Source organism: Giraffa tippelskirchi, chromosome 1 (assembly GCF_054371585.1).
Source record: "Giraffa tippelskirchi isolate mGirTip1 chromosome 1, T2T-mGirTip1v1.2.pri, whole genome shotgun sequence".
Taxonomy (NCBI): Eukaryota; Metazoa; Chordata; class Mammalia; order Artiodactyla; family Giraffidae; genus Giraffa; species Giraffa tippelskirchi.
The window spans coordinates 213,790,230-213,817,905 of NC_137275.1; the positions used below are offsets into that span (position 1 = coordinate 213,790,230).

The following is a 27,676-nucleotide window of genomic DNA, read 5'->3' on the forward strand; positions in this document are numbered from 1 at the left end:
GCTTTAACCATCAGTAAGATCTGACTTGGCCAGAGGATTCTTGCTAGACTAAGGATAATGTTGGCTTTGTCCTTCATTTTATTTTTATTGGATGCTAGTTGCTTTACAATGTTGAGTTAGTTTCTGCTGTTCTGTTCTCATTAGTTATCTGTTTTATACATAGCAGCACGTATCTGTGGACAAGGTGATGGCAACCCACTCCAGTGTTCTTGCCTGGAAAATCCCATGGACGGAGGAGCCTGGTAGGCTGCAGTCCATGGGTTCGCGGAGAGTCGGACACGACTGAGCGATACCCTCACTTTTCACTTTCATGCACTGGAGAAGGAAATGGCAACCCACTCCAGTGTTCTTGCCTTGGGAATCCCAGGGACGGTGGAGCCTGGTGGGCTGCCGTCTATGGGGTCCACCGAGTCAGACATGACTGAAGCAACTTAGCAGCAGCAGCAGCAGCAGCAGCACATGTATGTCAATTCCAATACCCCAGTCCATCCCACCCTCCCTTCCCCCTTTGGTGTCCATACGTTTGATCTTCATGTCTGTGTCTCTCTTTCTGCTTTGTGAATAAGTCCATCTATACCATTGTTTTTCTCTTTCTGACTTACTCTGCATGATGGTCTCTAGGTTCCTCCATGTTTCTGCACATGACCCTGTTTCATTCCTTTTTATGGCTGAGTGATATCCCATTGTATAGATATACCACATCTTCTTTATCCATTCCTCTGTTGATGGACATTTAGGTTGCTTCCATGTCCTGGCTGTTGAAATAGTGCTGCAATCTTATTAAGACAGAGGTCTCTTCTACCTCAAACCCCCTAACTGCTGCAGACAACCATTAGCATTAATAACATTAACAGAGCAACCTAGCAAAAACAGCTTCATTCTAAACAGGCTTTGAGATGATTTAATAGATATTTATTCTAATAATAGAATTGAATAAAAAGAAATAGGTGATAGAATCAAGACCAAAGGAAAATTAGGTTTGAAAATATAGATTAAGGCTGAGCAGGATTAGGACATGGCAAATATGTGTCACTTTGTTCCATTCATTGTTGCAGAAGTGGGCTGCACATTTGACTCCAGTCTTGCCAGTGGCTGGAACAAAGAGAAGCAACTGGCTGCAAGTTTCAAAATGCCTAAAGGAAAGAAAGAAACTAGTTATTAAGGGGAAAATGGTTTTTCTTAGGCCCAGGACTTGAGAGACATTTCTCTCATGGATGCTCCATGTTCCCACAATAAATTCACAAGAATTTCCTTGCAATGCCCCTTGCTGAAAGTGGATGACAAAACAGCTGTATGCATTGCCTTTTATAGAATGAAATATCAGTGGGGGGAATTAATGGGCACTAAATACTTAAAAGGTTCCAACTACTTTCACAGGTCCTATTACTTACCCTGCAAAAGTTCCTTACACAATCTTTGTCCAGAGTTTCACCCTTAATTTTCACATCTTTTAAAACCCCTGAAATAAACATGATCTGCATTTCATTTTAGAATGGATGAAGAAAGGATCTCTGTTTCAGTTCCTTTAATCATTGTTGACTGTGCTTTACGCTCATTCTAAGAGACGCAAAGCACTTGGTACTGGGAGCTGATAATGGTGGGTTTCATTTACAATCATTATGATTTTCAGATAGATGCCATTTCTCAGGGCCTATACTTGCCTAGCAGAGATAATCTTGGGGCCTTCCTAGTGTCCAGCAGAGACAAGGTAAAGACAGAGGAAATTAAAGTTCTGGGAAGAGGAAATCACTGTTGGCCGAAATGTTATAGTAGCCTTTTTTTTTCCCCCCAGCTAGAAGTAAACCAAAATTTAATTATACTGCTGATGGTAGGGCTTGATGAGTTTAACAGATGCTAATTCAGAGGTGGCTGGGAATCAATATATTTTTTTCAGCAAGTAATAACATGTTTGCTTTGAAATCTTTTATCTAAGCATAAGATTCAACGTGTAAAGTTTTTTGAGGTGAGAAGTCTGATAAAGGCAATATGGCAAAGGCAGATTCCTGTCTAGGGTTTCGATCGACCCTGGTTGATCTGATTACAGAAGTCTCTCCTCACCTCTGGAGCATCATTTTAGAAATCGCCAGACACCCCAAAATCCTCCTGGTACTGTGTCTATGTTATGTGAGGCAAGGCCTCCAGGTTTTTGGAACTCCATCAGCTTTCTATTGAGGCTTCTTCCTGGGAGTGTTCCAGGTTGCACATTACCAAGCTGTGGCTGTGGAGGGCGTCCTGTTGACAGCACTAATTTAAATGAAAATGCTTTCATCCTATAGATGTAGCAGGTTGGAGGGAAGCTGTTTTCAGAAGTGACAAGAGCAAAGACACACGAAGAGACCAGTGGTATGAGAATGGGAACAGTCAGTGTGTGGAACAAGAAGTCATGTGAAGAGCTGGTTCCTTCACCAGCCAGATGCCCTTGTTCTCTGCTGTTTCATGGTTGCTGACCTTGCCCTTCATCGGTGGAAGTAAACTGCCACTTCCCTCTTGGAAAGGAACCCATGTATACCTGCCACTGAGTTTTGTCTTTGGCAACTCTTGAGTTATACTCTGTGAAGTTTGGAAAGTACCTGAACTTCCAGGCTTCAGAAGCCACTTTATTTATTTATTTATTTCAGAAGCCACTTTTATAGGATTTAGACTAATTATACTTGACTTTTTCATGCTCTGCTGGAAGAGCCAGAACAACCCCACAGTGTAGAATTCTAAAGCTCAACAGTCATCTGGCTTATGGGTGTGTGAACTCAGAGGTAAGCAGTCTCCATTACAATTGGACCCACGTTTTAAAAATGGACCCCCTCCCAAGTTTAAGAAACTCCTCTGGTTGATGATAAGAATGTTTCATTACTTTTGGGCAAGAAGATGGTCTTGGCAATGAGAAATATTGTTGCTGGAGGTGGAAGTCCCTCCGCTAATTATGTTTGGCAGGCTGCTTCATTTACTATCTGTGTGACTTGGTAAAGTCCCCCTGTTCATTCTGAATTGTTCATCTGTAAAATGGAGTGGTAATCCTCTCTCTAGATTCAGGCAAGAAGAAAGAATGTTTTAAACTCTTTATGTGCTGATGTTATTTTATATTTTATTGACATTTATTTCTGGGAGCTAACCAATTTTCATCGATGACTCACATTTGCCTTACAGTCCACCAAGATGCCCAGGTGGTTCTGGCTACACCTGGGTCTGCTGAGCCGCTTCTTCCTGCGATGTGTGTGGTCTGGTTTTGATTCAAATGGTGCAGCTTATGTTTAAACTCCATTCTCTGTTATTGAAGCCAAGTCGCACACAGACAGGCCCGGACTCCCTTGCAGAGGGACACTTCCACACTCCCAGGCCCACTTTCTCTCCTGGGTGAGCAGAGTGGGACAGTCACACAGGGGCAGGCACAGACCGTGCTCTCACATCTGCTCCCATCACTGGGCCACAGCAGGAGAACAGTCCATGTGCAGCTATGCCCAAAGCTCAGGCCTGCCTTTGAAAGTTACCCCAGAGAAAGATCTCAGTTGTGTGCCAAGAATAAGTACTATTAAGGCATCGATCAAGGTCCTTAAACCTTTTTTTTTTCTGGTACCACAGATTTTTCTGGCAGTTTGATGAAGCCTATGGATTCCTTAAAAAATCCCATAGAATGTGTAGGAATGCAAAATTTAGAAACATTTACACTGAAATATAGCCATTAAAATATTTTTTAAAATATGGTATAGTAAGTCATGTACTTTTTATTCATGCATTAAATGCCAAGCCTAACAGCAGATGAAATAACTACAGTTAAGTGATGAGTATATCAGTTATTTCTATATATCTGCAACAGTGAAAATATCTGTGATTTCTGTTAGTGACAAAGCCAGAGGTACTGCTTCTCCTACTGTGGTTTGTGACTTACATTCATAACTGGAAATTTCAGTTAGAAATTAGTGAAAATAAATATGTCATTTTTTTCCCTATACAAGTTCATGAATTCCCTGAATTCTATCCCACCCTAGATTTGGTCAATAATGAAAGCAAAAGAAAGATAAGTATGGGACAAATAGAAAGCTTACCTTTTCAATGTACAGTTACATGAATATTAAGTACATTTCAAATAATTAACAATAAATGTGATTTAGTCTGGTGGTTAGCACAGCTTTTTTCATACGTTGTCTCCAGTAAATATCTGTTGGTTTGAAGAAACTAACAAAAGCATTGCTTTGCTTTCAGGCATTTACTGTCTCTTCTTTCTCCCATGGACTCTTTGAGGACACGCAGACTTCCCCATGATACAGGAGCCCAGTAAATTCAAATTTAAATATCCATATGATATAATGTCTAGATTAAGTCAGAATGTCTTCAAAATACCATCTGCTTAGCTTTGTAATATCCTATCAGATAAGAAAGAGAGAGTCCTCACTAATTTCTAGCAGAATTCTATCTAATAGATGTCATTTATTATTTATTGCCTGTCAAGGATATAATTGTCATTTAATACAATAAGCTTGCGAGTATGCATTACCCATATTCAGCAATGCAATTCAAATATCATTAGCGTTTATGTGTAATAAGCCATGGCAGGCATTTCACTAGGAGCAGTGGCATACTGGGGAATATAGAGATGGAACAGATAATGATTCCTGCCTGCAGATAGCTTATGATCCAATGGGGGGAAGATATATATAGACCTAATGGTGAGACAGGTTGAACAAGACAGACTAAAGGTCACCATGACAAAGAGCGCTGGGGCAGATGGAGGTTTTTTTTCTGGAAATGGTGGATTTTTGAAAGGAATGAAAGCTTGAGAAGGAAGAGGGAAGAAGAAAAGGCTGAAAAGGTTGAGATTTGAATTTCAGAGCCAAGTATTTTAGACTTCTTACATGCATAGTTCAAAAACACCATTGCTGTCCTCAAACAGTATATGTCCTCAATGGTATGCCTCCTTCTAGTCACTGAATAATAGATGGATCGTGATTTGGGGGCCACTCTGAACACCTTGTGGCTCAGTTGGTAAAGAGTCTGCCTGCAATGTGAGAGACCTGGGTTCGCTCCCTGGGTTGGGAAGGTCCCCTGGAGAAGGGAAAGGCTGCCCGCTCCAGTATTCTGGCCTGGAGAATTCCACGGACTGTATAGTCCATGAGGTCGCAAAGAGTCGGACATGACTGAGTGAATTTCACTTTCACTGAACACCATAATGATTCTTGAGCTTTTAAGATTAAGTTTAATGAACACTGCTTTCCTCATCCCCAGTGGAAGTCTTGTTCAAAGAATTCAGGTGACTCCGAATTTCTGATGGGAACAGAAGCGTCTAAGGGCGATATGTGACCAAGCTAACAACGCTAATCTGAAGCATGCTTTGCTCTCACTCTGGTGAAACATCATCGTAGTGGTTCAGGGTAATTTTCCCAAATGAAAAATTTAACAGGATTGATAACACAGAGTGATTTGATACAACTTTATTCTCTCAGACTAGTCAAGACCATTAGGGAGCCTTCATCCATGCCAGGCCTCTGTGTGTTTTAATGAGAAGCACCTTGATTTATAGTGAAGTCTGGCAGTTTAATGTAGCTCAAAATGTAATTTGTAAACTCTAATGACCAGCATGCTAGTGACCTGAATGGTATAAATGGAACCATTTCTCAGAATATGTGCTGTTCTGATGTTTCTGGACCATGTTGCTTTGCTTGTTCTAGGAAAAATATCATTTTGTACATGGTTCACTAGATAATGAAACAGTTGCATCTTTTACCGAAAATATGCTTTTCATATAATTGTCTAAGTACATCTGTGGCTTTTGAATGTATAGAATAATGAAATATTTGTGTAGATGGGACTTAAAATTGTCCTAGGGCAATTACTTTACTTTATAAAAGGAGACTTTGAGATCCAGAGAGAGAAAAAAGATTTGACTAAGGTCATTTAATTCCGTAAGAGTGGACCTTGGATAAGACCCAGGCCAATGCCTTTGCCCCACTCAAGGTTGACCCCATGTGTGGGTTTTTAGCTCACTTGATCTGTTTTTTTTTTGAATGAATATGTATTTATTCACACTTTCTGGAGTTGGTCTAAAACACTTCTCACATACTGCATTTCTTTTTGATGTTCCTATTATCGATGTCAAAAAATGTCACAGCAGAGCAAAAGAACTGTTACATTATTAAATCAAGAGAACCTTCAAGATTGTTTAAATAAAACTTCTATGGATTTTTGGTTTCTGCTGCTGTCAGTGACAATTAACACTTGATCTTTTGTTTGGAGTACCTTATGCTGCATGAGAACATGTTTCTCTGCCAGGTTCCTGGGGACTTCTGACCAAGTAGCCTTGTGTATTTCACACTAAATGGAGAAGTTCCGGCCTTGATGAAATATTCTTCCTTCTCCTCTGATTTCTTGCCTTTACTTCTGAACTTCCTTCTTATGATAGGCTGAATGGCATCCTTCCCAAAAGATACACCCATATCCTAACCCCTAGATCCTATGAACATTACCTTATTTTGAAAAGGGGTCTTTGCAGATGTTATTAAGGTAAGGATCTCAAGATGAGATCATCCTGAACTTAGGGCGGGTCCCAGATTCAATGTTGGATGTCCTTAGAGGAGAAAGGCAGAGGAAGACTTGATACCCAGAGACACAGGGGAGAAGGTCATGTTAAGAAGGAGGCAGAGCTTGGAGTTGTGAAGCTACAAGGACCAAGGAAAATGCCAAAGATTGCTGGCAGCCTCCAGAAACCAGGAGAGAGGCATGGAACAGATTCTCCATCTGAACCTCCAACAGGAACCAAAGCAGATGCTAATCCATACTTACGGATTGAATGAAAGGCCAATAAATGTTTGCTTCTAAAAAGTGCATAGTGGTCCAACTCATCAGGCTGCCAAGAAGTTAGGCACTGCAGAGAAGATAAATACAGAGAAGACTGAAATGCTTAAGGAGAGGCAGATACCATGATAACCTTTGTGAAGCCTAACGTATCCTTCTGTAATCATGGGTTCTGAGACTCTAGTCGCTACCATCACTCTGAAAGACCTCAGTTCTGTCTCTTCAGTGGGGTGGATGTAGGTTCACATCCACCCCACTGAAGAATCACATTCCCATCAGAGGACTAACAGTGATAAAACTCAGTGAACAAGTGAGCAGTGGTTGACTCTAGGTCCCTTAATCCTTGGGATCCTCCAATTTTCATCTGTAAGATGAATAAAAATTATGCCTTCTTCAAAGTCTTTTGAGGTCTCAACGTGAGATCACTGTGATATAATACATAGCACCTCTTTAAGAGGGTATAATTCATAGCACTTCTATGACTTGCTAGAGTTCTGAACAAACTGAAAAATAAGACCAAAAAAATCAATAGGCAGAAGACAGAAATATCACCTTTGTGATACTGATAAAGGCCAAGGTGGAGTCCATAGTTTAGTAGAAGATGTCCATGAGGCAGCTGCATCCCTGCATGGGACAGACTTAACCTTCCTGCCTCAGGTTCCACTGGACCCTACCTTTGGGAGGGTCTCTGGAGGGGCTCAGCAAGCCACAGGTTTCCAATGACCTGGCCCACTTCTGAGATAAAGAGGCAGGATAATGCATGTCAAAGTCCTGCCTCCAAATTCACTACTCAACCGAGGGACTCCTTGGGGAAGAGTGAGCGAGAGGTGGACCGAGGTTGTGAGTGTCATGGAAACAGAGCATCTTTCACATGAATAGCAACATTTGGAGTATATTTCTGTTTTGTTAATCCGCTAGGGCTGAGCCTGTGCTCAGCCATGGAATAGCCTTCCTCCTGTGGGAGGGGAATCCTTGGTCATCAGGTCCATCCTGTTCTTATCGTGACAAGACTGTTGTCCATACCAGCCCACTACTAGCCAACACTTCATCCTGTCTTGGCCTGTGTCACAATAATATCTTTAGTTCACAAACAAGAATCATGTTCTTTAAAAATCTGTAGTATTTGGCAAAAGATCTTGAAAGAAATCGGCTATAGGTAAATTATATCTTGGTAATTATGAAATTAGAAGAATAAATCTTTTTTTCTTCTGGGCGCTGGCTTAAAAAGAAGATTGAATCTCTCCTTTTCTCTGTCACACATACTCCTCCAAAGGCCCATCTAATCTCTGCTCTAAATTTATGTCTCTCAAGCTCAAAGAGTCCAGTTGGGCTTTACAACTCCTCATAATTTTGAAATGGTCTTCAATTATCCTTTTGTCATTGCAGTTAAATACTATATAATTGGGAAGAACACATTGTGTTCACAGCTTGTAATAGATACGTCATTGCCATTGTTCTCATATATAAATTTAGGGGTTTTCTCTGCCAAACTGAATTCAAAGATAAAATTAAGTAGGGTACACGGAGACCTGGGATTAAATGTTCTAAATAGCTAGTACACATTTGTACTTAACAAATATAACTTACAAATGTGTAAATTATAAAGACTCTCTTCTTTTGTGAACACACATTGGATCTGGTTACAAAGTTAGGACCTCGTTTTACACAATTGTGAGATAAAAGATTTTAGTTTAAAAAATTTTATTAAAAAAATTGTTTTATTGAAATATTTTTTTTGTTGTTCAGTCACTCAGTCGTGTCTGACTCTTTGCGACCCCATGGACTGCAGCATGCCAGGCCTCCCTATCCCTCACCATCTCCCGGAGCTTGCTCAAACTCATGTCCATTGAGTCAGTGATGCCATCCAACCATCTCGTCCTCTGTTGTCATCCCCTTCTCCTCCTTCAATCTTTCCCAGCATCAGGATTTTTTCTAATGACTCAGTTCTTCACAGCAGGTGGCCAAAGTATTGGAGCTTCAGCTTCAACATCAGTCCTTCTAATGAATATTCAGGGTTGGTTTCCTTTAGGATTGACTGGTTTGATCTCCTTGCAGTGCAAGGGACTCTTCAAGAGTTTTCTCCAGCACCACAGTTCAAACGCATCAGTTCTTTGGTGTTCAGCCTTCTTTATGTTCCAACTCTCATATCCATACATGACTACTGGAAAAACCATAGCTTTAACTACACGGACCTTTGTCGGTAAAGTAATGTCTCTGCTTTTTAATACACTGTCTAGGTTTGTCATAGCTTTTCTTCCAAGGAGCAAGCATCTTTTAATTTTTTGACTGCGGTCACCATCTGCAGTGATTCAATCTTAAATTGAAGAAAGTAGGGAAAACCACTAGGACATTAAGGACCTAAATCAAACCCCTTATGATTATACAGTGGAAGTGACAAATAGATTCAAGAGATTAGATCTGATAGAGTGCCTGAAGAACTCTGGATGGAGGTTCGTGACATTGTTTAGGAGGCAGTGATCAAGACCATCCCCAAGAAAAAGAAATGCAAAAAGGCAAAATGACTGTCTGAGGAGGACTTACAAATGGCTGAGGAAAGGAGAAGTGAAAGGCAAAGGAGAAAAGGAAAGATATACTGAACTGAATGCAGAGTTTCAAAGAATAGCAAAGAGAGATAAGATAGCCTTCCTCAGTGATCAATGCAAAGAAATAGAGGAAAACAACAGAATGGGAAAGACTAGAGATCTCTTCAAGAAAATTAGAGATACCAAGGGAACATTTCATGCAAAGATGGGCTCAATAAAGGACAAAAATGGTATGGACCTAACAGAAGCAGAAGATATTAAGAAGAGGTGGCAAGGATACACAGAAGAACTATACAAAAAAGATCTTCATGACCCAGATAACCACGATGGTATGATCACTCACCTAGAGCCAGACATCCTAGAAAGTGAAGTCAAGTGGGCCTTAGGAAGCATCACTATGAACAAAGCTAGTGGAGATGATGGAATTCCAGCTGAGCTATTTCAAATCCTGAAAGATGATGCTGCGAAAGTGCTACACTCAGTGTGACAGCAAATAGGGAAAACTCAGCATTGGCCACAGGACTGGAAAAGGTCAGTTTTCATTCCAATCCCAAAGAAAGGCAATGCCAAAGAATGTTCAAACTACTGCACAATTACACTCATTTCATATGCTAGCAAGGAAATTGCTCAAAATTCTCCAAGCCAGGCTTCAACAGTATGTGAACCGAGAACTTCCAGATGTTCAAGCTGGATTTAGAAAAGATAGAGGAACCAGAGATCAAATTGCCAGCATCCGTTGGATCATAAAAAAGCAAGAGAATTACAGAAAAACATTTACTTCTGCTTCATTGACTATGCCAAATCCTTTGAGTGTGTGGATCACAACAAACTGTGGAAAATTCTTTAAGAGATGGGAATACCAGAGCACCTTACCTGCCTCCTGAGAAACCTTTATGCAGGTCAAGAAGCAACAGTTAGAACCGGACATGGAACAATGGACTGGTTCCAAATTGGGAAAGGAGTATGTCAAGGCTGAATATTGTCACCCTGCTTATTTAACTTCTATGCAGACTTATATAAGGCTTGTGCTGGATGAAGCATAAGCTGAGATCAAGTTTGCTGGGGAAATATCAATATTGAAGTATCTAGTTGATTTAAAGTTCTATGTTAGTTTCTTTTTTTTTTTCTATGTTAGTTTCATGTGCACAGCAAAGTGATTCAAAGATACATATATGAATCACTTTCCAGGTTGCGCCAGTGGTAAAGAATCCACCTGCCAGTGCAGGGGATGCAAGAGACATGGGTTCAACCCCTGGGTAGGGAAGGTCTCCTGGAGTAGGAAATGGCAACCTATTCCAATATTCTTGCCTGGGAAATCTCATGGACAGAGGAGCCTGGCAGGCTATAGTCCATGGGGTTCCAGAGTCGTAAACAACTGAGCATGTATGCACACCATGTGTATATATATATACTTTTTCAGATCCTTTTCCCTTAAACTACTGAGTATAGTCCTCTGTGCTGTACAGTAACAAGATCTTAGTTTTATGTGTTACACTTTCTGCAACAGCCATTCTGGCTGTCTGAGATATTTCTCCTGATTTCAGCATGAGAACACTGGCCACTTCTCAGAATGAAGACTGAATGGGTATGTTTCAGAACAAAAGCTATAAAGATGGCTTTTAAGTGCCCTTGGGAGGGGCCTGGAAAAATCTTGAAAGGGGGAAAGTTGAAGGGGTAGTTGGAAGAATTGGCTGTTGGCATAGCATCAGAGGAGGTTCAAATATAACCATAATATACAATATATTAATGTTCTCCTCCAGAGCACTTAGATCTCTGAGATTCATGAATGTTGTTTTATTTGAATCGTAATTTACACACACACACACACACACACTGCTTCATATGTTCTGTAGGTAGCCATAAACTGTCAGGGCAAAAGCTGTGTTAGTGAGAGAAAATGAGATTGAATCGAGTATCTGACTGAAGAGCATAGGAGAAACATTTCTCTTCCTCTCCTTTGATTTGCTTTCTTCCTTTAGTAATTTAACTCTATTTATTTATAACATGAAAGTGAAAGTGTTAGTCACTTAGTCATATCTGACTCTTTGTGACCCCATGAATTGTAGCTTGTCAGTCTCCTCTGTCCACAGGATTTCCCAGGCAATATTTGAGTAGGTTGCCCTTTCCTTCTCCAGGGGAATTTTCCCAACCCAGGGATCGAACTTGTGTCTCCTGCATTTTAGGCAGATTCTTTACCATCTGAGCACTATATCCTCATGGATCCTGGGAGAGGGAAAAACATTTGGAAAGGAACTGGTATAATCTCCCACCAAATTTAGGAGTTTTCTCCCTACCATTCCAAATTCTGGTCTTCCTACTTCTATCTGGGGCTTCCCTGGTGGCTCAGAGGTTAAAGCATCTGCCTGCAATTCGGGAGACCTGGGTTCGATCTCTGGGTTGGGAAGATCCCCTGGAGGAGGAAATAGCAACCCACTCCAGTACTCTTGCCTGGAGAATCCCATGGACGGAGGAGCCTGGTGGGCTACAGTCCACGGGGTCGCAAAGAGTCGGACATGACTGAGCGATTTCACTTTTATTTTACTTCTATTTGAAGGGGCCTAAGGAAGCAGAGTTCTGAAATCAGAGGATACCTGTGCTCTTTGCAGACCATGCTAATAATTAGAAAAACTTTTATCTATTGTAGATACAAGTAGTTGACTTTTCTCTCCCTGTAATATTTACCCTTTGCTTTTATTCAGTCTCGTAGAACTAAAGGAAATAAATTAGTTTCCCTGCCCCACTCTCATAAAAACTTTTTAAAATGTTGGAAGAAACTTCTCACGTTGCAACAAGTCTTTTTGGTCCAACTTATATCCAAGTCTTGCACAGTTCAACAAATGGCATTTTGAGGGGAGATCTGATCTTAACAATATTGAGTTTTCCAATCTGTAAAGATGGTATTAATATATATCACTCTATCTCTGTATTCTTTAACTTCTCTCAACAATACTTAAAATTTTTTCAGTGGACAGATTTTACATATATTGCTAAATTTGTACTTATTTCATGGATTTGATGTTTTTTTCAGATTTCATAGTTTTTTTCTACATAAACACTCATGGCAGTTTTTAAAAACAGTTTTAATTCTTTCTCTATCTCTATTTTTTTATCTCTTTATTTTGCATCATTACTAAACTTCCAGTAAACTGGTGAATAACAGTGATGAGAGCAGATATTCTTGCCTTGTTCTTGATCTTAGGAGAAAGCATTTAACTATTAGGTATGATATAGCTACAGGTAGATGCCCTTTATTAAACTGCAGAATGTCCTTCAACTTTCAGTTTATTGATAATCAGTTTAATGAATGAGTATTGAATTTAGTCAAGTGATTTTAACTATCATAATGTAGTCAAGCTATTTTAAAAATGTTAAACCTTGCCTTTCTCCCCATTTGAATCCAATGAAACGAATCCCATTTGGTCAACCCCCTTTTCCTATGTTAGTTAATCTGCTAAACATTTAAAAAGGAGTTTTGCATCTCTGTGCACAATGGATATTGGTCTGTGATTTCCTTTTTAAAACAAAGTAGGATTGTTCTGTTAACAGAATAATGATGGTCTCATAAAATGAGCTTGAAAGTGTTCGCTCTTTTTTTATTTTATTTTCTGGAAGATTTATGTTGAGTTGGCTTTATATTCCCTTAAATGTTTACTAGAATTTACCCAGAGAAGCCATCTGGGCTTGGTATTTTCTTTGTGAGAATGTTTTCAATTATGAATTCAAATTATTTAAAGCTATTGGGCTATACAGGTTAGTTATTTTTTTCTTGAGTGAGCTTTGATACTTTGTGCCTTTAAAATAATTTGTCCATTTAATATAAATTATCAAATTTATTGCCATAAACGTTCTTAGATATTACCATATTATTTTAATGTCTATTGAATCTCTGAGAAATTTCCCATTTTTCATTACTAATACTGGTAATTTGTATCTGCTCTTTTTTCTTATTAGTCTGGCAAGTGTTTTATCAATTTTACTGACCTTTCCAAAGAACTGTTAATATCATTAATTTGCTTCCTTGTTTTCCTGTTTTTTATTTCACTGATTTCTGATCTGATGTTTATTGTTTCCTCTCTTTGCTTACTTTAGGTTCAATTAATTTTTTTCTAGTCCCTTAAGTTTAGAACGTTGATTTTAAACTCATCTTCTCTAATTTTGTGCTAGCTATTCCCTCTAACCTCTGCTTTAGCTGCCTCTCACTAATTTTGGTCCATTGTGTTTTTAATTTCATTCAGTTTTAAATATTTTCCAATTTTCTTTGTGATTACTTTTTTGACTCATGGATTATTTAGAAGTGTGTTGCTTAATTTCCAAGTATTTGGGGACTTATTTTTCTAATAATGATTTCTAATTAAATTTCATTATGGTCAAATAAATTTATTAAAATATATTAAGATATCTTTTGTGGACCAAAGTATAGCATATTGGGGGCTTCCCAGGTGGCATTAAGATAAAGGATATCTTAAAGGACAGAAATGGTATGGACCTAACAGAAGCAGAAGATATTAAGAAGAGGTGGCAAGAATACACAGAAGAACTGTACAAAAAAGATCTTCACGACCCAGATAATCACGATGGTGTGATCACTCACCTAGAGCCAGACATCCTGGAATGTGAAGTCAAGTGGGCCTTAGAAAGCATCACTATGAACAAAGCTAGTGGAGGTGATGGAATTCCAGTTGAGCTATTTCAAATCCTCAAAGGTGATGCTGTGAAAGTGCTGCACTCGATATGCCAGCAAATTTGGAAAACTCAGCAGTGGCCACAGGACTGGAAAAGGTCAGTTTTTGTTCCAATCCCAAAGAAAGGCAATGCCAAAGAATGCTCAAACTACCGCACAATTGCACTCATCTCACATGCTAGTAAAGTAATGCTCAAAATTCTCCAAGCCAGGCTTCAGCAATACATGAACCGTGAACTTCCAGATGTTCAAGCTGGATTTAGAAAAGGCAGAGGAACCAGAGATCAAATTGCCAATATCTGCTGGATCATCGAAAAAGCAAGAGAGTTCCAGAAAAACATCTATTTCTGCTTTATTGACTATGCCAAAGCCTTTGACTGTGTGGATCACAATAAACTGTGGAAAATTCTGAAAGAGATGGGAATACCGGACCATCTGACCTGTCTCTTGAGAAACCTGTATGCAGGTCAGGAAGCAACAGTTAGAACTGGACATGGAACAACAGACTGGTTCCAAATAGGAAAAGGAGTACGTCAAGGCTGTATATTGTCACCCTGCTTATTTAACTTATATGCAGAGTACATCATGAGAAACGCTGGGCTGGAAGAAACACAAGCTGGAATCAAGATTGCCGGGAGAAATATCAATAACCTCAGATATGCGGATGACACCACCCTTCTGGCAGAAAGTGAAGAAGAACTAAAGAGCCTCTTGATGAAGGTGAAGGAGGAGAGTGAAAAAGTTGGCTTAAAGCTCAACGTTCAGAAAACTAAGATCATGGCATCTGGTCCCATCACTTCATGGGAAATAGATGGGGAAACAGTGGAAACAGTGTCAGACTTTATTTTTTTGGGCTCCAGAATCACTGCTGATGGTGACTGCAGCCATGAAATTAAAAGACGCTTACTCCTTGGAAGGAAGGTTATGGCCAACCTAGACAGCATATTTAAAAGCAGAGACATTACTTTGCCGACAAAAGTCCGTCTAGTCAAGGCTATGGTTTTTCCAGTGGTCATGTATGGATGGATGTGAGAGTTGGATGGTGAAGAAAGCTGAGTGCCGCCGAATTGATGCTTTTGAACTGTGGTGTTGGAGAAGACTCTTGAGAGTCCCTTGGACTGCAAGGAGATCCAACCAGTCCATCCTAAAAGAGATCAATCCTGGGTGTTCATTGGAAGGTCTGATGTTGAAGCTGAAACTCCAATACTTTGGCCACCTCATGCGAAGAGTTGACTCATTGGAAAAGACCCTAATGCTGGGTAGGATTGGGGGCGGGAGGAGAAGGGGACGACAGAGGATGAGATGGTTGGATGGCATCACCGACTCGATGGACATGGGTTTGGGTGGACTCCGGGAGTTGGTGATGGACAGAGAGGCCTGGCGTGCTGCAATTCATGGGGTCGCAAAGAGTCAGACACGACTGAGCGACTGAACTGAACTGAGGTGGCATTAGTGGTAAAGAACTCACCTGCCAATGCAGGAGACAGAAGAGACTCGGGTTCAGTCCCTTGGTTGGGAAGATCCCCTGGAGGAGGGCATGGCAACCCACTCCGGTATTCTTGCTTGGAGAATCCCATGGACAGAAGAGCCTGGCAGGCTACCATCCATGGGGTCATGAAGAGCCGGACATGACTGAAGCAAGTTAGCACACACACACATAACATCTTTGGTAAATGTTTAACGTGTATTTGCAAAGAATGTGTATTTCAAATTAGTTCAGTTTTATTTGTAACAGCATCACAGATGGAGTGGCTTATAAACAAGAGAAATTTATTTCTCACAGTTTAGGGACTGGGAGTCCAAGATCAGGGTGCTGACATGGTGGGGTGCTGGTGAAGTCTCTCTTCCAGGTTGCGTGCATCCTGCTTCTTGTTGTGTCATCTCACGATGGAAGGGACGAGAGAGCCTTCTCAGGCTTCTTTTATAAGGTCACTGATTACATTCCTGAGGTCTCTGCTCTCATGACCTAATGACCTCCCAAGGACCCACCTCCTAATACCACCACTTTGATGGTTAGGATTTTAACATATGACTTTGTGGAAAGCATAGACATCCAATCTGCAGCAGCTACTAACGGGTAGTATGTTCTACAAATGTCATTTTAAGTCAAGGTGATGAGTAGTATGTTCAGGTATTCTATATCATTACTGCCCTTATTTAGCTATTCTATCAATTTTTGAGAGGGAAGCATTGAAATCATCAATCTAACTGTAGATTTGTCTGTTCTCCTTTTATTTCTGTAAGTTTTGAATTCCTGTATTTTGAAGGTTTATTATTTACTGTATGCATATTTCATGTTATGTCCTTATGTTGAATTCACCCCTTTATCCTTGTAAAATATCCCTTTTTTTCTCCCTGATAATAGTCCTCATTGTAAAGTTTATTTTGTCTGCTGTTAATATAGTCATTCCAGTTTTCTTTAGGCTCATGTTTTTGGATTATATGTTCTCCATTATTTTACTTTTACCCTCTATTTTTATATTTAACCTAGTTTTTTTTTTAAACTCGCAAAATTGGTTCCTACTTTTTTTTTTTAAATAATGAAACAGTCTCTGCTTCTTAATTGAGGTATTTGGATTGTTAGTGTTAATTATCAGTGTTAAGTGCTCAGTTGCTCAGTTGTACCTTATTCTTTGTGACCCCATGGACTGTGTACCCCACCAGACTCAATTATTAGTATGGTTTGCTATAAATCTACTATCTTGATACTTATTTTCTATTGGACCCATACGTTTTTATTTTTCCTTTTTTCCTTCCATCTTTTGGATTAACTGGTATCATTAATCTATTTCATCTTATGTATTGGCTGTATATTTTGCTTTAATTTTTGTGTGTGTGTGAAGTTATCTACTATTTATAACATATAGACTTAACTTATCATATTCTACTTTCAAAGAATATTATGTCAGTTCACAATATAATATTTTGGAACACTATACTACCATTTTCATCTCCCAGTCTTTACACTATTTATTGTCTTTCATTTTCTCCTAAATATGATGTGAATTCCATAATACATTGTTATTATTTTTCTCTAAATATTCAATATTTTAATAGATTATTAAAAGGAAAAGATTTTTATATATATCCACATTTCCCATTTCTGTTTTTTTTTTAATTGCTGTCTATAGATTCAGATATCCATCTAATGTATTTCCTTTCTACCCTAAATATTTCTTGTACAGCAGATCTGACAATGAATTCACTTTGCTTTCATTTGTCTAAAAAGTACTTCAACTTCATTTTTGAAAGATATATCCAACAATAAAGAATTCCAGATTGACCTTTTTCTCACTCCGTACTTTAAAGATTGAATTTCATTGTCTTCTTTCCTCATAACTCCTAATGAAATGTCACATACCTTTTATTCTCTGTATGTAATATGTCTTTCTTCTATGGCTGCTTTTAAGATTTTCTTGTAAAAGTCTTACCTGTTTTTAGCAACTTGATTATCATGGCCCTGGTCTGTTTTCATTTTTTTAAATGTTTATTCTACTTCTTGTTCATTGAGCTTTGTGAATCTGTTGGGTTAGCGTTTTCATCAAATTTGATAAAAATTTGGTCTTTATTTTTTTCTTTTCATTTATTCTCCTTCATTTTTAGGATTTTCAGTTAACATGTATGTTATTTTACATATTGCTGAGGGCAGGTTAATTTTTTCCCCAGTCTTTTTCATTCTGTGCATTATTTTGGATAGTTTTTTATTGTTATAGGTTGCAACTCACTGTTCATTTTTTTTCTAGTGTCTAGTCTAATGTTCAACCCATATAGTGAAATTTTTTCATTTTAAAGATTTTATTTTTTTATTTTTAGAAATTCCATTTGGGCCTTTTTTATATTATCCATTTTTTTCTCTTCCTCATGATTAAATTTTTCTCTACTTTCTTGAAAAATAATGAAACATTTATGATAGCTATTTTAACTTTCTTGTCTGCTAAGTGCATAATTTCTGACATTTCTAGATTGAGTCATTGGTTGATTTTTCTCCTGACTATGGGCTATATATTCCTACATTGTATACCTAGTAACTTTTGACTGGATGCCAGACATGATAAATTTTTATTATTGCTTCCTGGATTTTGTTATATTCCTTTAAATAGTATTGCCACTTAAATTATGTGAAATCAGTTGGAATTCTATTCCAAGCCTCATTTGGAGGCTTGATTTTAAGAGTTTTAAGGGTGTATCTAGAATAACATCTTGTCTAAAGCTAATCTGGCCCCACAGCTAAGGCAATACCTTTCCGAGTATTCTACCTCAGGCCCACATATCACAAGGCCTTTCTACTCTGCCTGGTGGGAAAAAACTATTCAATAGCTCTGTGTGACCTGCAGGAATTACTCTTCCTATTTCTTTCTGGTGGCTCTTTTCTTGGCTTAGGGTTGTCTTCTGTTGGGAATGCCAGGTCTGCACTCGGCTAGAGTCAAGGTGACCCCTTTGCAGATCTTTGGTGTTCAATGTATGTGCAGCTCCCTTCTCTGTGGCACTCTATTCAGCAGGTTCTATATGCCTCTGGATCTCCTAGGCCCCTCTACTCAGTGAGACCTCCAGGCTCTGTTTGGATTCTGCCTACAGTCAGTTAGCGGTTGCAATAGTAGGACTTATCTTCACTGTTATCCTTCCCCAAGAGAATACAGTCTCATACTGCCTATTATCCAATGCATGAAAACTTGATTTTCTGGTTGTTTATGAAAGAAGGGCAAATATGGTCTCTGTTGCTCCATCTTTAATGAAAGCAAAATCTTTCTTCAATCTTTAAACTTTAATAATTTTGTCATCACATCAAACTTCCTTCCTCTTCTTTATCCCAATTCAGCTTAGCTGCTGTCCCCGTCATCCTATGAAAACGTGCTGTTTTTTGAGTAACCTCCACCCCTGTCTCATTAATCTAAACATTTACAAGTTCAATTTTAGCCACACATACTTGTCTCAAGTAATTTTTAATTCTCAAGAAGCATATCTATAATATAACTTCTCAACTATGATTAAACTTTTTTTCCTGAATATTCTTTTTTTCTCAGTACCAGGAGCAAGTAGATTGGACTTCTGAAAGAATCCTCCTGAAATTAAACCCATAAAGTTCTTTTGATTACAACCAAATACAAAGATCTGTTTTGCAGTAATTTGCAAATTTTGAAAACTGAAGTATTATGGTAACTGTGGGGAGTGACTAGTCATTTCAACCCAAATTAATTTATTTTGCTTTATTATTATTCCCTTACACCCTCTAAGTCTTTGATCCTCATAGTTTTATTGCAGTCAAGGTAGAATTGGATCCAACTTTAGGGTATATTTGTGCCATATTTCCACCTTGTTACTCAGCTTGTAAAAATACATCACTGCTTTGTAAACCAGTTTTCTGTGAACTTTGATCCTCAAGCAGGGATAAAATAATATGTGAAACAGCATAAGGAAGAGTTTTTACTTGCAGTGAATGGTATAAACAATATGCCCAATTTTTTTCAAATTGGGAAACTGAGCCAATATTTCTAGAGATATGTATCACTGAAATATTCTCCATTTGTAAGACAAATGTTTTAAAAGTAAAAATAGGAAAAAAATGCCCAGTGAAAAATAGTATTGGCTGGTTTTTGTTATACTAATAAAAGTAAAGTATATTGCAGTCTTTTAAATAATACAGTATATTAGGTCCAAGTGAGTCTAAAAAAATTTTAAGTTGTTGAACAAAGAAACAGATGTACATTAAATGCCAGATGGACCCTCAGTTTATGTTGAAGTGTGACAAAGGACTGTATAATTCTGTACTGAAGGTCACTAATCTTTAACCCCCTTGGATACTTGAGGTAATGTTTGGTATAGGCTTCTTATTCCTTTAGCATGTATGATTTTTTAACAGTGTGGTATATAGGGCATCATCTGTCTTTCATGAATGAAGAAATTGAGGCTTACATGACTTGACCTGAATCCCTTGCTTGGTATCATACACTGCTTTAATAAACCCTAGTGTTGTCCTTTGATGAAACATGGCAAAAATACGTATCCTGATACTGTTTACTTCTCCCAGTCTCTCCAGCTACCATACTAGTTCGCCCAAAAGCCCATCTGTATAACTAGCACCTTCTTCCACTCTTGTCCGGCTGTAATCCATTTCTACACAGCAGCTAGAGTGATTTTTTAAAAGATGTAGGTAAGAGCATGACTTTATCCTTAAAGTGATCTCATGATTTTCCATTGTAGATAGATAAAAATCCCAATTCCTTACCATAGTATACATGTTTGGATGCTTTTGGCTGCATGTAAATAAAAAGTTGACTAATGTAGCTTTAGGTGATAAGAAAATGTTTTGTGTTATAAATCTGGAGGTCCGTGATAGTCCAAGGGTGTCTTCTAAGGTCCAGCTTCTTCTGTCTCAGAGCCCAGAAACCCTGAGGAAGGATTGTCTTATTTTAAAGTCGACTTATTTCCTTATCAAGAGATGGCTGTCAGCCACTCACTGGGCTACATGCTTCTGTCCTCAGTAAGGAGGAGAGAGAAAACCTGTCTCTGTATCATAAGACGTGTGAGCATCTGGGGCTAATGGATGGCACCGAGGGCATGCCATGTGGAACAGGAGCTGGTGTAGACACCTGAAGTTCTTTCGGAATGGAGGGAGGAGGGGCAGATGCTGGGTAAGAAACTAACAGTGTGCGCGACGTGTGACAGGTAAGGGCATTGGTGATCTGGCCCCGCTGTGTCTCTGAGCCCAGCGTGTGTCTCTCCACCCTTCTCTCCTTCACCAGCTCCAGTGCAGTGGCCTCTCTGTCCTCAGGTACCCAGTTTTTCTCGTGGCCTAGGCCTTTTGCTTTTGACACCTTCATAATACTCAAGCTTCAGTTCAAATATCCCTTCTTCAAAGAGTCTTCCTTCACCTTGTCATCTAAAATATCTCCCTTCCCATCCGTTTCCCACTCCTTATCACAACAACGTGTTTTATTTGTTGCATATCACCTACCACTATTTGGTATTTTATTGTAAATGAATTTGTTTACCTTGCTTATTTGTTATTTCTTCTTTTCCCCCCATCCCTACTCTACAACTAAAATGTATGTTCTATGACAGCAAGAGTTTGACTGTCTTGTTCCAAGTATTCCCAGATCCTAACAGCTAGTAGGTATTCAAATATTGCCTACATGAGTGATTAAATAAACACATAAATGAATTTATGTAACTTTCCTCAAAACACTAAGAGAACTTGTATGCTAGAAGTTATGTACAGGTTACACCATGGTGCTCAGATGAATACTTTAAAACTTCTCTTTGGTTAGAATAAAAAAATGTGAAAATTTGTCATGTATATATTTCTCTAAATATATCTCTAAAGAAAAAAATCAGTGTCTAAGAAAAATAATTTTTATGTATCATACACAGTTGCTTCTTAAATTAAGTCCAGATGATTTTCTTATGTGTCCTATACAATTGTTCCTTAATTCAGAATTCTGGAAAATACCAATCCACCTCACTTATAGAAATTTTTTTATAGAATTGGAAAGGAGAAACACAGACAGTAACAAGGTAGATGATATGATGGAAAAAAATCTCATTTGCAACAGCAACAATAAAAATAAAATATCTAGTAATAAACTTAACAAAAATATTTAAGGTCTATATGAGGAAATCTTCAAAACATGATTAAAGGATTCAAAAGTTAAATTAAATAAATGCTTCTTGGAAATGGATACTCAATATTATCAGGTACCCATTCTTTCAATATTAATCTATAAAATTAAAATAATGCCAAAGAAACACTAGAGGTTCCTCAAGCATAAAAGGAAAGATAAATCTGCCAGTGTAGTGAAGATTCTAAAAAAAGAAGACCAATAATCTTTGATTCACTCTTCACATATTAAAATATATTATAAAATAATCTTAATTTAAACTATATATTATTGAGGCACCATTGAAAAAGAAGAGTCTGGTAATATACCCAAACAAACAGAGTAACTTACTCTACCATAAAGGTACCATTTCATTTTAGTGAGGAAATGATTAATTACTGCATGGTGTTAGGACAAATGTGATGCCATCTGAAAAAAAATGTTTTTCAGGTTAAAACCTTCCTTTACTCCTTACATCATCATAAATTTCAGCTGGATCAAAGGTTTAAGTGTAAAAAATAAAACCATAAATGTCAATTAAAAAAAAAACACTGAAGGCTTTTTTATAATTGTGGAGCCTTTGGAAGTTGGACATAAAACTGAGATGGTGTTAAAAAGAATGATACATAAATTATTAAACTATTTTACATTTTCTTACAAAATACCCTGAGCAAACTAAAAAGTCAACTATGTATATATATATTTTTTCCACAAGAAACGGCTAATGCCATTAATAAAAAGAGCACTCAGGAATCAGTTTAAAAAAAAAGACCAACAGCTAAATAGAAACATGGGCAAAGGACACAAGAAGGCAATTCACAGAAAAATAAATAAAAATAGTTTTGAAACATACTAAAATATGTTCAAAGCTTCACTTAGTAAGAGAAATTGCAACAAGATGCCATTTTCTGTCAGATTGACAAAGATGAAATATTTAGTAATATATTTTCAGCAAGGGTGGGAGAAGATGGAAACTCTCACATATTTGGAGTAGGAGGGTAAATTGGAGAGCAATTTGGGACTATCTACATCTACCACAATTTTTAAGTGTTTATTGCTTTTAACTCAGTTTTTCCACTTCTAGGCATTGATCACTTCAGTAGCACCGACAAATAATACAAAGGCTGTGTCTATGAGGATATCAGAATTGCTTGTACTAGTAAAACTGGACGGGACCTAATGTCCGTGTAGTGCCCCAGCTAGATCACCTTTTCTGAGCTAGAATATCCGTCTTCAGCTGCTCTAAGTATTGGCCATTAATGGTGTATAGCCTCACCCCTTTCCAGAGAATTATTCTCAACTGACCAGGACCCGTCTTACTGGAAATGGCTGGAAGGCTACCCCTGCATGGAGCCCAAAGTCAGTGTTTGACATATATATATATGGTGGGACAAAAGCTGAATGCTTTTTGCTGGTGCCATGCACACTCCTCAGCTCCCTGGGGGATCAGGCTGAGGTTAGACATAATTAACATCGTACCTTAGCTTCTTCCCCAGCCGTATCTCTCCTTGGCTTCTGTATAGTTTCTTTTGAAAGTACTTTTCAAGGAATTACTTGCACATGAACCCCTGTCTTGGGCTCCACTTCTGGAGAATTCAGGCTAAGACATTCATTCATAGAGACCAGCTACATTATAGTATTCTGCATAATGGTATACTTCCTAGACATGAAGAACAGAAGCAAAAGCTCTCCGAATGGGATGATCTCCAAAACAGAGTGCAAAAAGCAAGTTGCAAATAACTATGTGTAATGCACTATAAGTTATGTTAATGTATGCAATTGACAAATATGTTTGAATATGCACAGAATATCTCTGTAAGTACAGCCAAATAATAGTCTTTGCTTGATGCCAAGGGGAGCCCAATTGGGGTCTGTGAGATGGAAGGGAAGAAGACAGAGTTCATTATATATTATATACTATTTTCTGTCTTTTAAATATGCTTGCATGGAAATGAATTACCTATTATTTTATATCAACAATATTAAAGCAAAAAGCATTTGTGCTACTGAGTCACTTAGGTTTAGGAGAATGTTACTTCTCAGAATTCTTTTGCCCTCAGGGATAGATTACATTTTAAAAAATTAGCATGTCAGTACCCTAAATATTTTTTAAGTCTTTAGAGAAAGCTTAAAAATTATCTAATAATCTGTATCTTAAGGATTCTCTCTACAATTTTGTTAATTGATTTAGTAAACACTTCTTACAGGTAATGCCATGGTAACTTCCAACTGGCCTGTTCCAAATTATCAAATTGGCAAGAATCTTCATACAAATGAGTGTGCTTTTTCTGAAATGGAGCTTAATGACTATTCATTTTACTGCATTAATTATGATGGATATCCTGCCTCCTTCATGCCTATGACCAAATAGATACCACACCATTATTAGTTATATTTGGCTTTTGGTTACAAATTATATACATACATTTGTTGTGAATTGTACATTATATTAAAGATCAAAGATGCTGAACTTAGGGCTTAAACACAGAAAGTGATAACAATGCATAGTCCTGAGACTTGAGACCGCATATCATCTTTCTTATAAAAGAGGTCATGGCTATGCAAAAAAAAAAAAAAAAAAAACTTTTTGCAGCTAAAATATAATAGGACATATGCATGCCTCTCTCTGTTCAGCCTAGAGACTGGAAATCGGCTTTTACCCTTCAACCCCCTGGATACTGCTTTTGGAGGCAGGTGAAGTGCTCTCTCACCGTGCTTCGCTCGTCCAGCTCCCCTCCCCACCTCTCACTCCTGCCACGTTAGTGATCAGTTCAGTTCAGTTCAGTCGTTCAGTCGTGTCCGACTCTTTGCAACCCCATGAATTGCAGCATGCCACGCCTCTCTGTCCATCACCAACTCCCGGAGTCCACCCAAACCCATGTCCATCAAGTCGGTGATGCCATCCAACCATCTCATCCTCTGTCGTCCCCTTCTCCTCCCGCCCTCAATCCTACCCAGCATTAGGGTCTTTTCCAATGAGTCAACCCTTCGCATGAGGTGCCCAAAGTATTGGAGTTTCAGCTTCAACATCAGACCTTCCAATGAACACCCAGGATTGATCTCTTTTAGGATGGATTGATTGGATCTCCTTGCAGTCCCAGGGACTCTCAAGAGTCTTCTCCAACACCACAGTTCAAAAGCATCAATTCTTCGGCGCTCAGCTTTCTTCACCGTCCAACTCTCACATCCATACATGACCACTGGAAAAACCATAGCCTTGACTAGATGGACTTTTGTTGGCAAAGTAATGTCTCTGCTTTTCAATATGCTATCTAGGTTGGCCATAACCTTCCTTCCAAGGAGTAAGCATCTTTTAATTTCATGGCTGCAGTCACCATCAGCAGTGATTTTGGAGCCCAAAAAAATAAAGTCTGACACTGTTTCCACTGTTTCCCCATCTATTTCCCATGAAGTGATGGGACCAGATGCCATGATCTTAGTTTTCTGAACGTTGAGCTTTAAGCCAACTTTTTCACTCTCCTCTTTCACCTTCATCAAGAGGCTCTTTAATTCCTATTCACTTTCTGCCATAAGGGTGGTGTCATCTGCATATCTGAAGTTATTGATATTTCTCCGGCAATCTTGATTCCAGCTTGTGTTTCTTCCAGCCCAGCGTTTCTCATGATGTACTCTGCATATAAGTTAAATAAGCAGGGTGACAATATACAGCCTTGATGTACTCCTTTTCCTATTTGGAACCAGTCTGTTGTTCCATGTCCAGTTCTAACTGTTGCTTCCTGACCTGCATACAGGTTTCTCAAGAGACAGGTCAGATGGTCTGGTATTCCCATCTCTTTCAGAATTTTCCACAGTTTATTGTGATCCACACAGTCAAAGGCTTTGGCATAGTCAATAAAGCAGAAATAGATGTTTTTCTGGAACTCTCTTGCTTTTTTGATGATCCAGCGATATTGGCAATTTGATCTCTGGTTCCTCTGCCTTTTCTAAAACCAGCTTGAACATCTGGAGGTTCACGGTTCACGTATTGCTGAAGCCTGGCTTGGAGAATTTTGAGCATTACTTTACTAGCATGTGAGATGAGTGCAATTGTGCGGTAGTTTGAGCATTCTTTGGCATTGCCTTTCTTTGGGATTGGAACGAAGACTGACCTCTTCCAGGTTAGTGATATCCATTCACAAAACACAGGGCAGAAAGACTGGTGTGAATGCATCTTGGCCAGGTGCACTGTATTCTTCCATTCATTCAGTCAACATTAATGAATCCTTATGACGTGCTAGGCGTAGGGCTAAACATCAGGGTGCATAGTGGTGGGTATAATACCTAGCCGCATGGAGTTTAGACTTCATCTTAGGCAAGACAGTAAGCAAATGAGAGACAGTAAGCAAATGTCCTTTTTAGGTACAAAAAAGGAAAGGGAGAAACAAGGTAGATGTGGTCACTTGTGTGTAAAATGTAATTATATGTATATATTATATATGCCTATGCATGTGTGAGTTTCTCAGTTGTGTCTGACTCTTTGTGACTTCATAGATTGTAGCCTAGCAGGCTCCTCTGTCCATGGAATTCTCCAGGCAAGAATACTGGAGTGGCTGCCATTGCCTTCTCCTTCCTGACCCGGGGATTGAACCTGGGTCTTCTGGATTGCAGGCAGACTCTACCATCTGAGCCACCAGGGAAGCCATTATATATACCTATGTTTAGATTATTGGACTACATGAAGTTTCAAAACGGTGCACTAGAAATAGCATAAGAAAGATGGACAGGCTACAGATGACAGGTTGATTGTAGCAGGTATGACACGAAAAGGTTTGCTCTTAAAAATTTTTAGAAAAAGAGAAAAAGATTGCTCTTAAAAATTAATAACAGGAAGAAACAGCTCAAAAGAAAAATGGGCAGAAAACAAACAGTTCTTTAAAAAATGAGCAAATGATGAGATACCATTTGCATCCATTAAACTAGTAAAATGTTTTAACTGTAGGACCTCATGATGCAAGAATGAGGTTGGAAAGGCCCACACACACAGCCATTAGTGGTATAAATTGTCTGATGGACAATTAGACTGTATAAATCAAAAGTCTGAAATCAGTTTATGCCACTTGACTCTTCAGAATTCTATTTTGAGGAAGTAATCAGAGATGTAAATAAAGATTCTTGTACAAAGATGTTTATTGTAACAGTATTTATAATTATGAAAAATAGCAAACATCCTATTTCAAATTTAGATGTTTAATCTATTATAGAAGTTATAAGGTGGAATATTATTCTACCATTCGGAACCATATCTTCAAAGAATAAGCATGTGAGAAAATACTGAAGGTATATTATTAAATGAGGAAAGCAGGTAAGAACAAAAGTGAGTGATATGCACATAAAAAGGAATAAGTCATGTCAATGTCTGGCAAAAACCACTACAATATTGTAGTGTAATTATTGTAAAGTAATCAGCCTCCAATTAAAATAAATAAATTTTTTTAAAAAAGAAAGGAATAAGTCAAAACAGTGAGTGATTACTTCTAGGTGATGGAATAGGAGTGATTTTTATTTCCATTTTGTTTTTTTACCTATATTTTCCCATCTCAACTGTGAACAAGAATTACTTTGATAATATTGGGTTGACCAAAAAGTTTGTTCAGCTATTTCCATACAATATTATGAACTTTTTGGCCAACCCAATACATTCAAAGATTACATCAAATGGTAAGGTAGAAATGTAGTAAATACCACCCAATTCATTCTGCACCCAATCTAGAAATTTACAGATGAATGTGTTTAAAGTTATTGTTTGTTCAAACTCTTTAAAGTTTCTTAAATACAGCTGTCTCACAACCTCTCAAATTTCCTCTAGGTTATAACTTGTTGCTCACAATTATACCTCCAGTGTCTCCTTGGGAAGTTTGGGCTATTTCTAAACAGTTACTTGAAAACTTCTCTGTTGGTTGTTGTTCAGTTGCTCATTGTGTCCAGTTCTTTGTGACCCCATCGACAGCAGCACACCAGCTTTCCCTGTCCTTCACTATCTCCCGGAGCTGACTCAAACTCATGTCCATTGAGTCAGTAATGCCATCCAACCATCTCATCCTCTGTCACCCCCTTTTCCTTCTGCCCTCAATCTTTCC

General features: G+C 38.4%; 1 protein-coding gene across 10 annotated transcripts in view; it reads left to right on the plus strand.

Annotated features, from left to right (window-relative positions):
• Nucleotides 1-2,170: 2,170 nt before the first annotated feature.
• PALM2AKAP2 (PALM2 and AKAP2 fusion) overlaps nucleotides 2,171-27,676 on the plus strand; it is a 473,479-nt gene continuing 447,973 nt past the window's right edge. For 6 of the 10 annotated variants that reach the window (XM_081526404.1, XM_081526305.1, XM_081526316.1 and 3 more), the window contains exons 1-2: nucleotides 2,476-2,750; nucleotides 4,195-4,266. In XM_081526404.1, the coding sequence (XP_081382530.1) occupies nucleotides 4,220-4,266 (47 nt within the window). In that variant the 5' untranslated portion in view covers nucleotides 2,476-2,750; nucleotides 4,195-4,219. Of the gene's footprint in view, nucleotides 2,751-4,194; nucleotides 4,267-27,676 lie in introns of all 10 variants that reach the window. The other 4 variants (XM_081526345.1, XM_081526427.1, XM_081526416.1 and 1 more) reach the window with 3 other exon arrangements.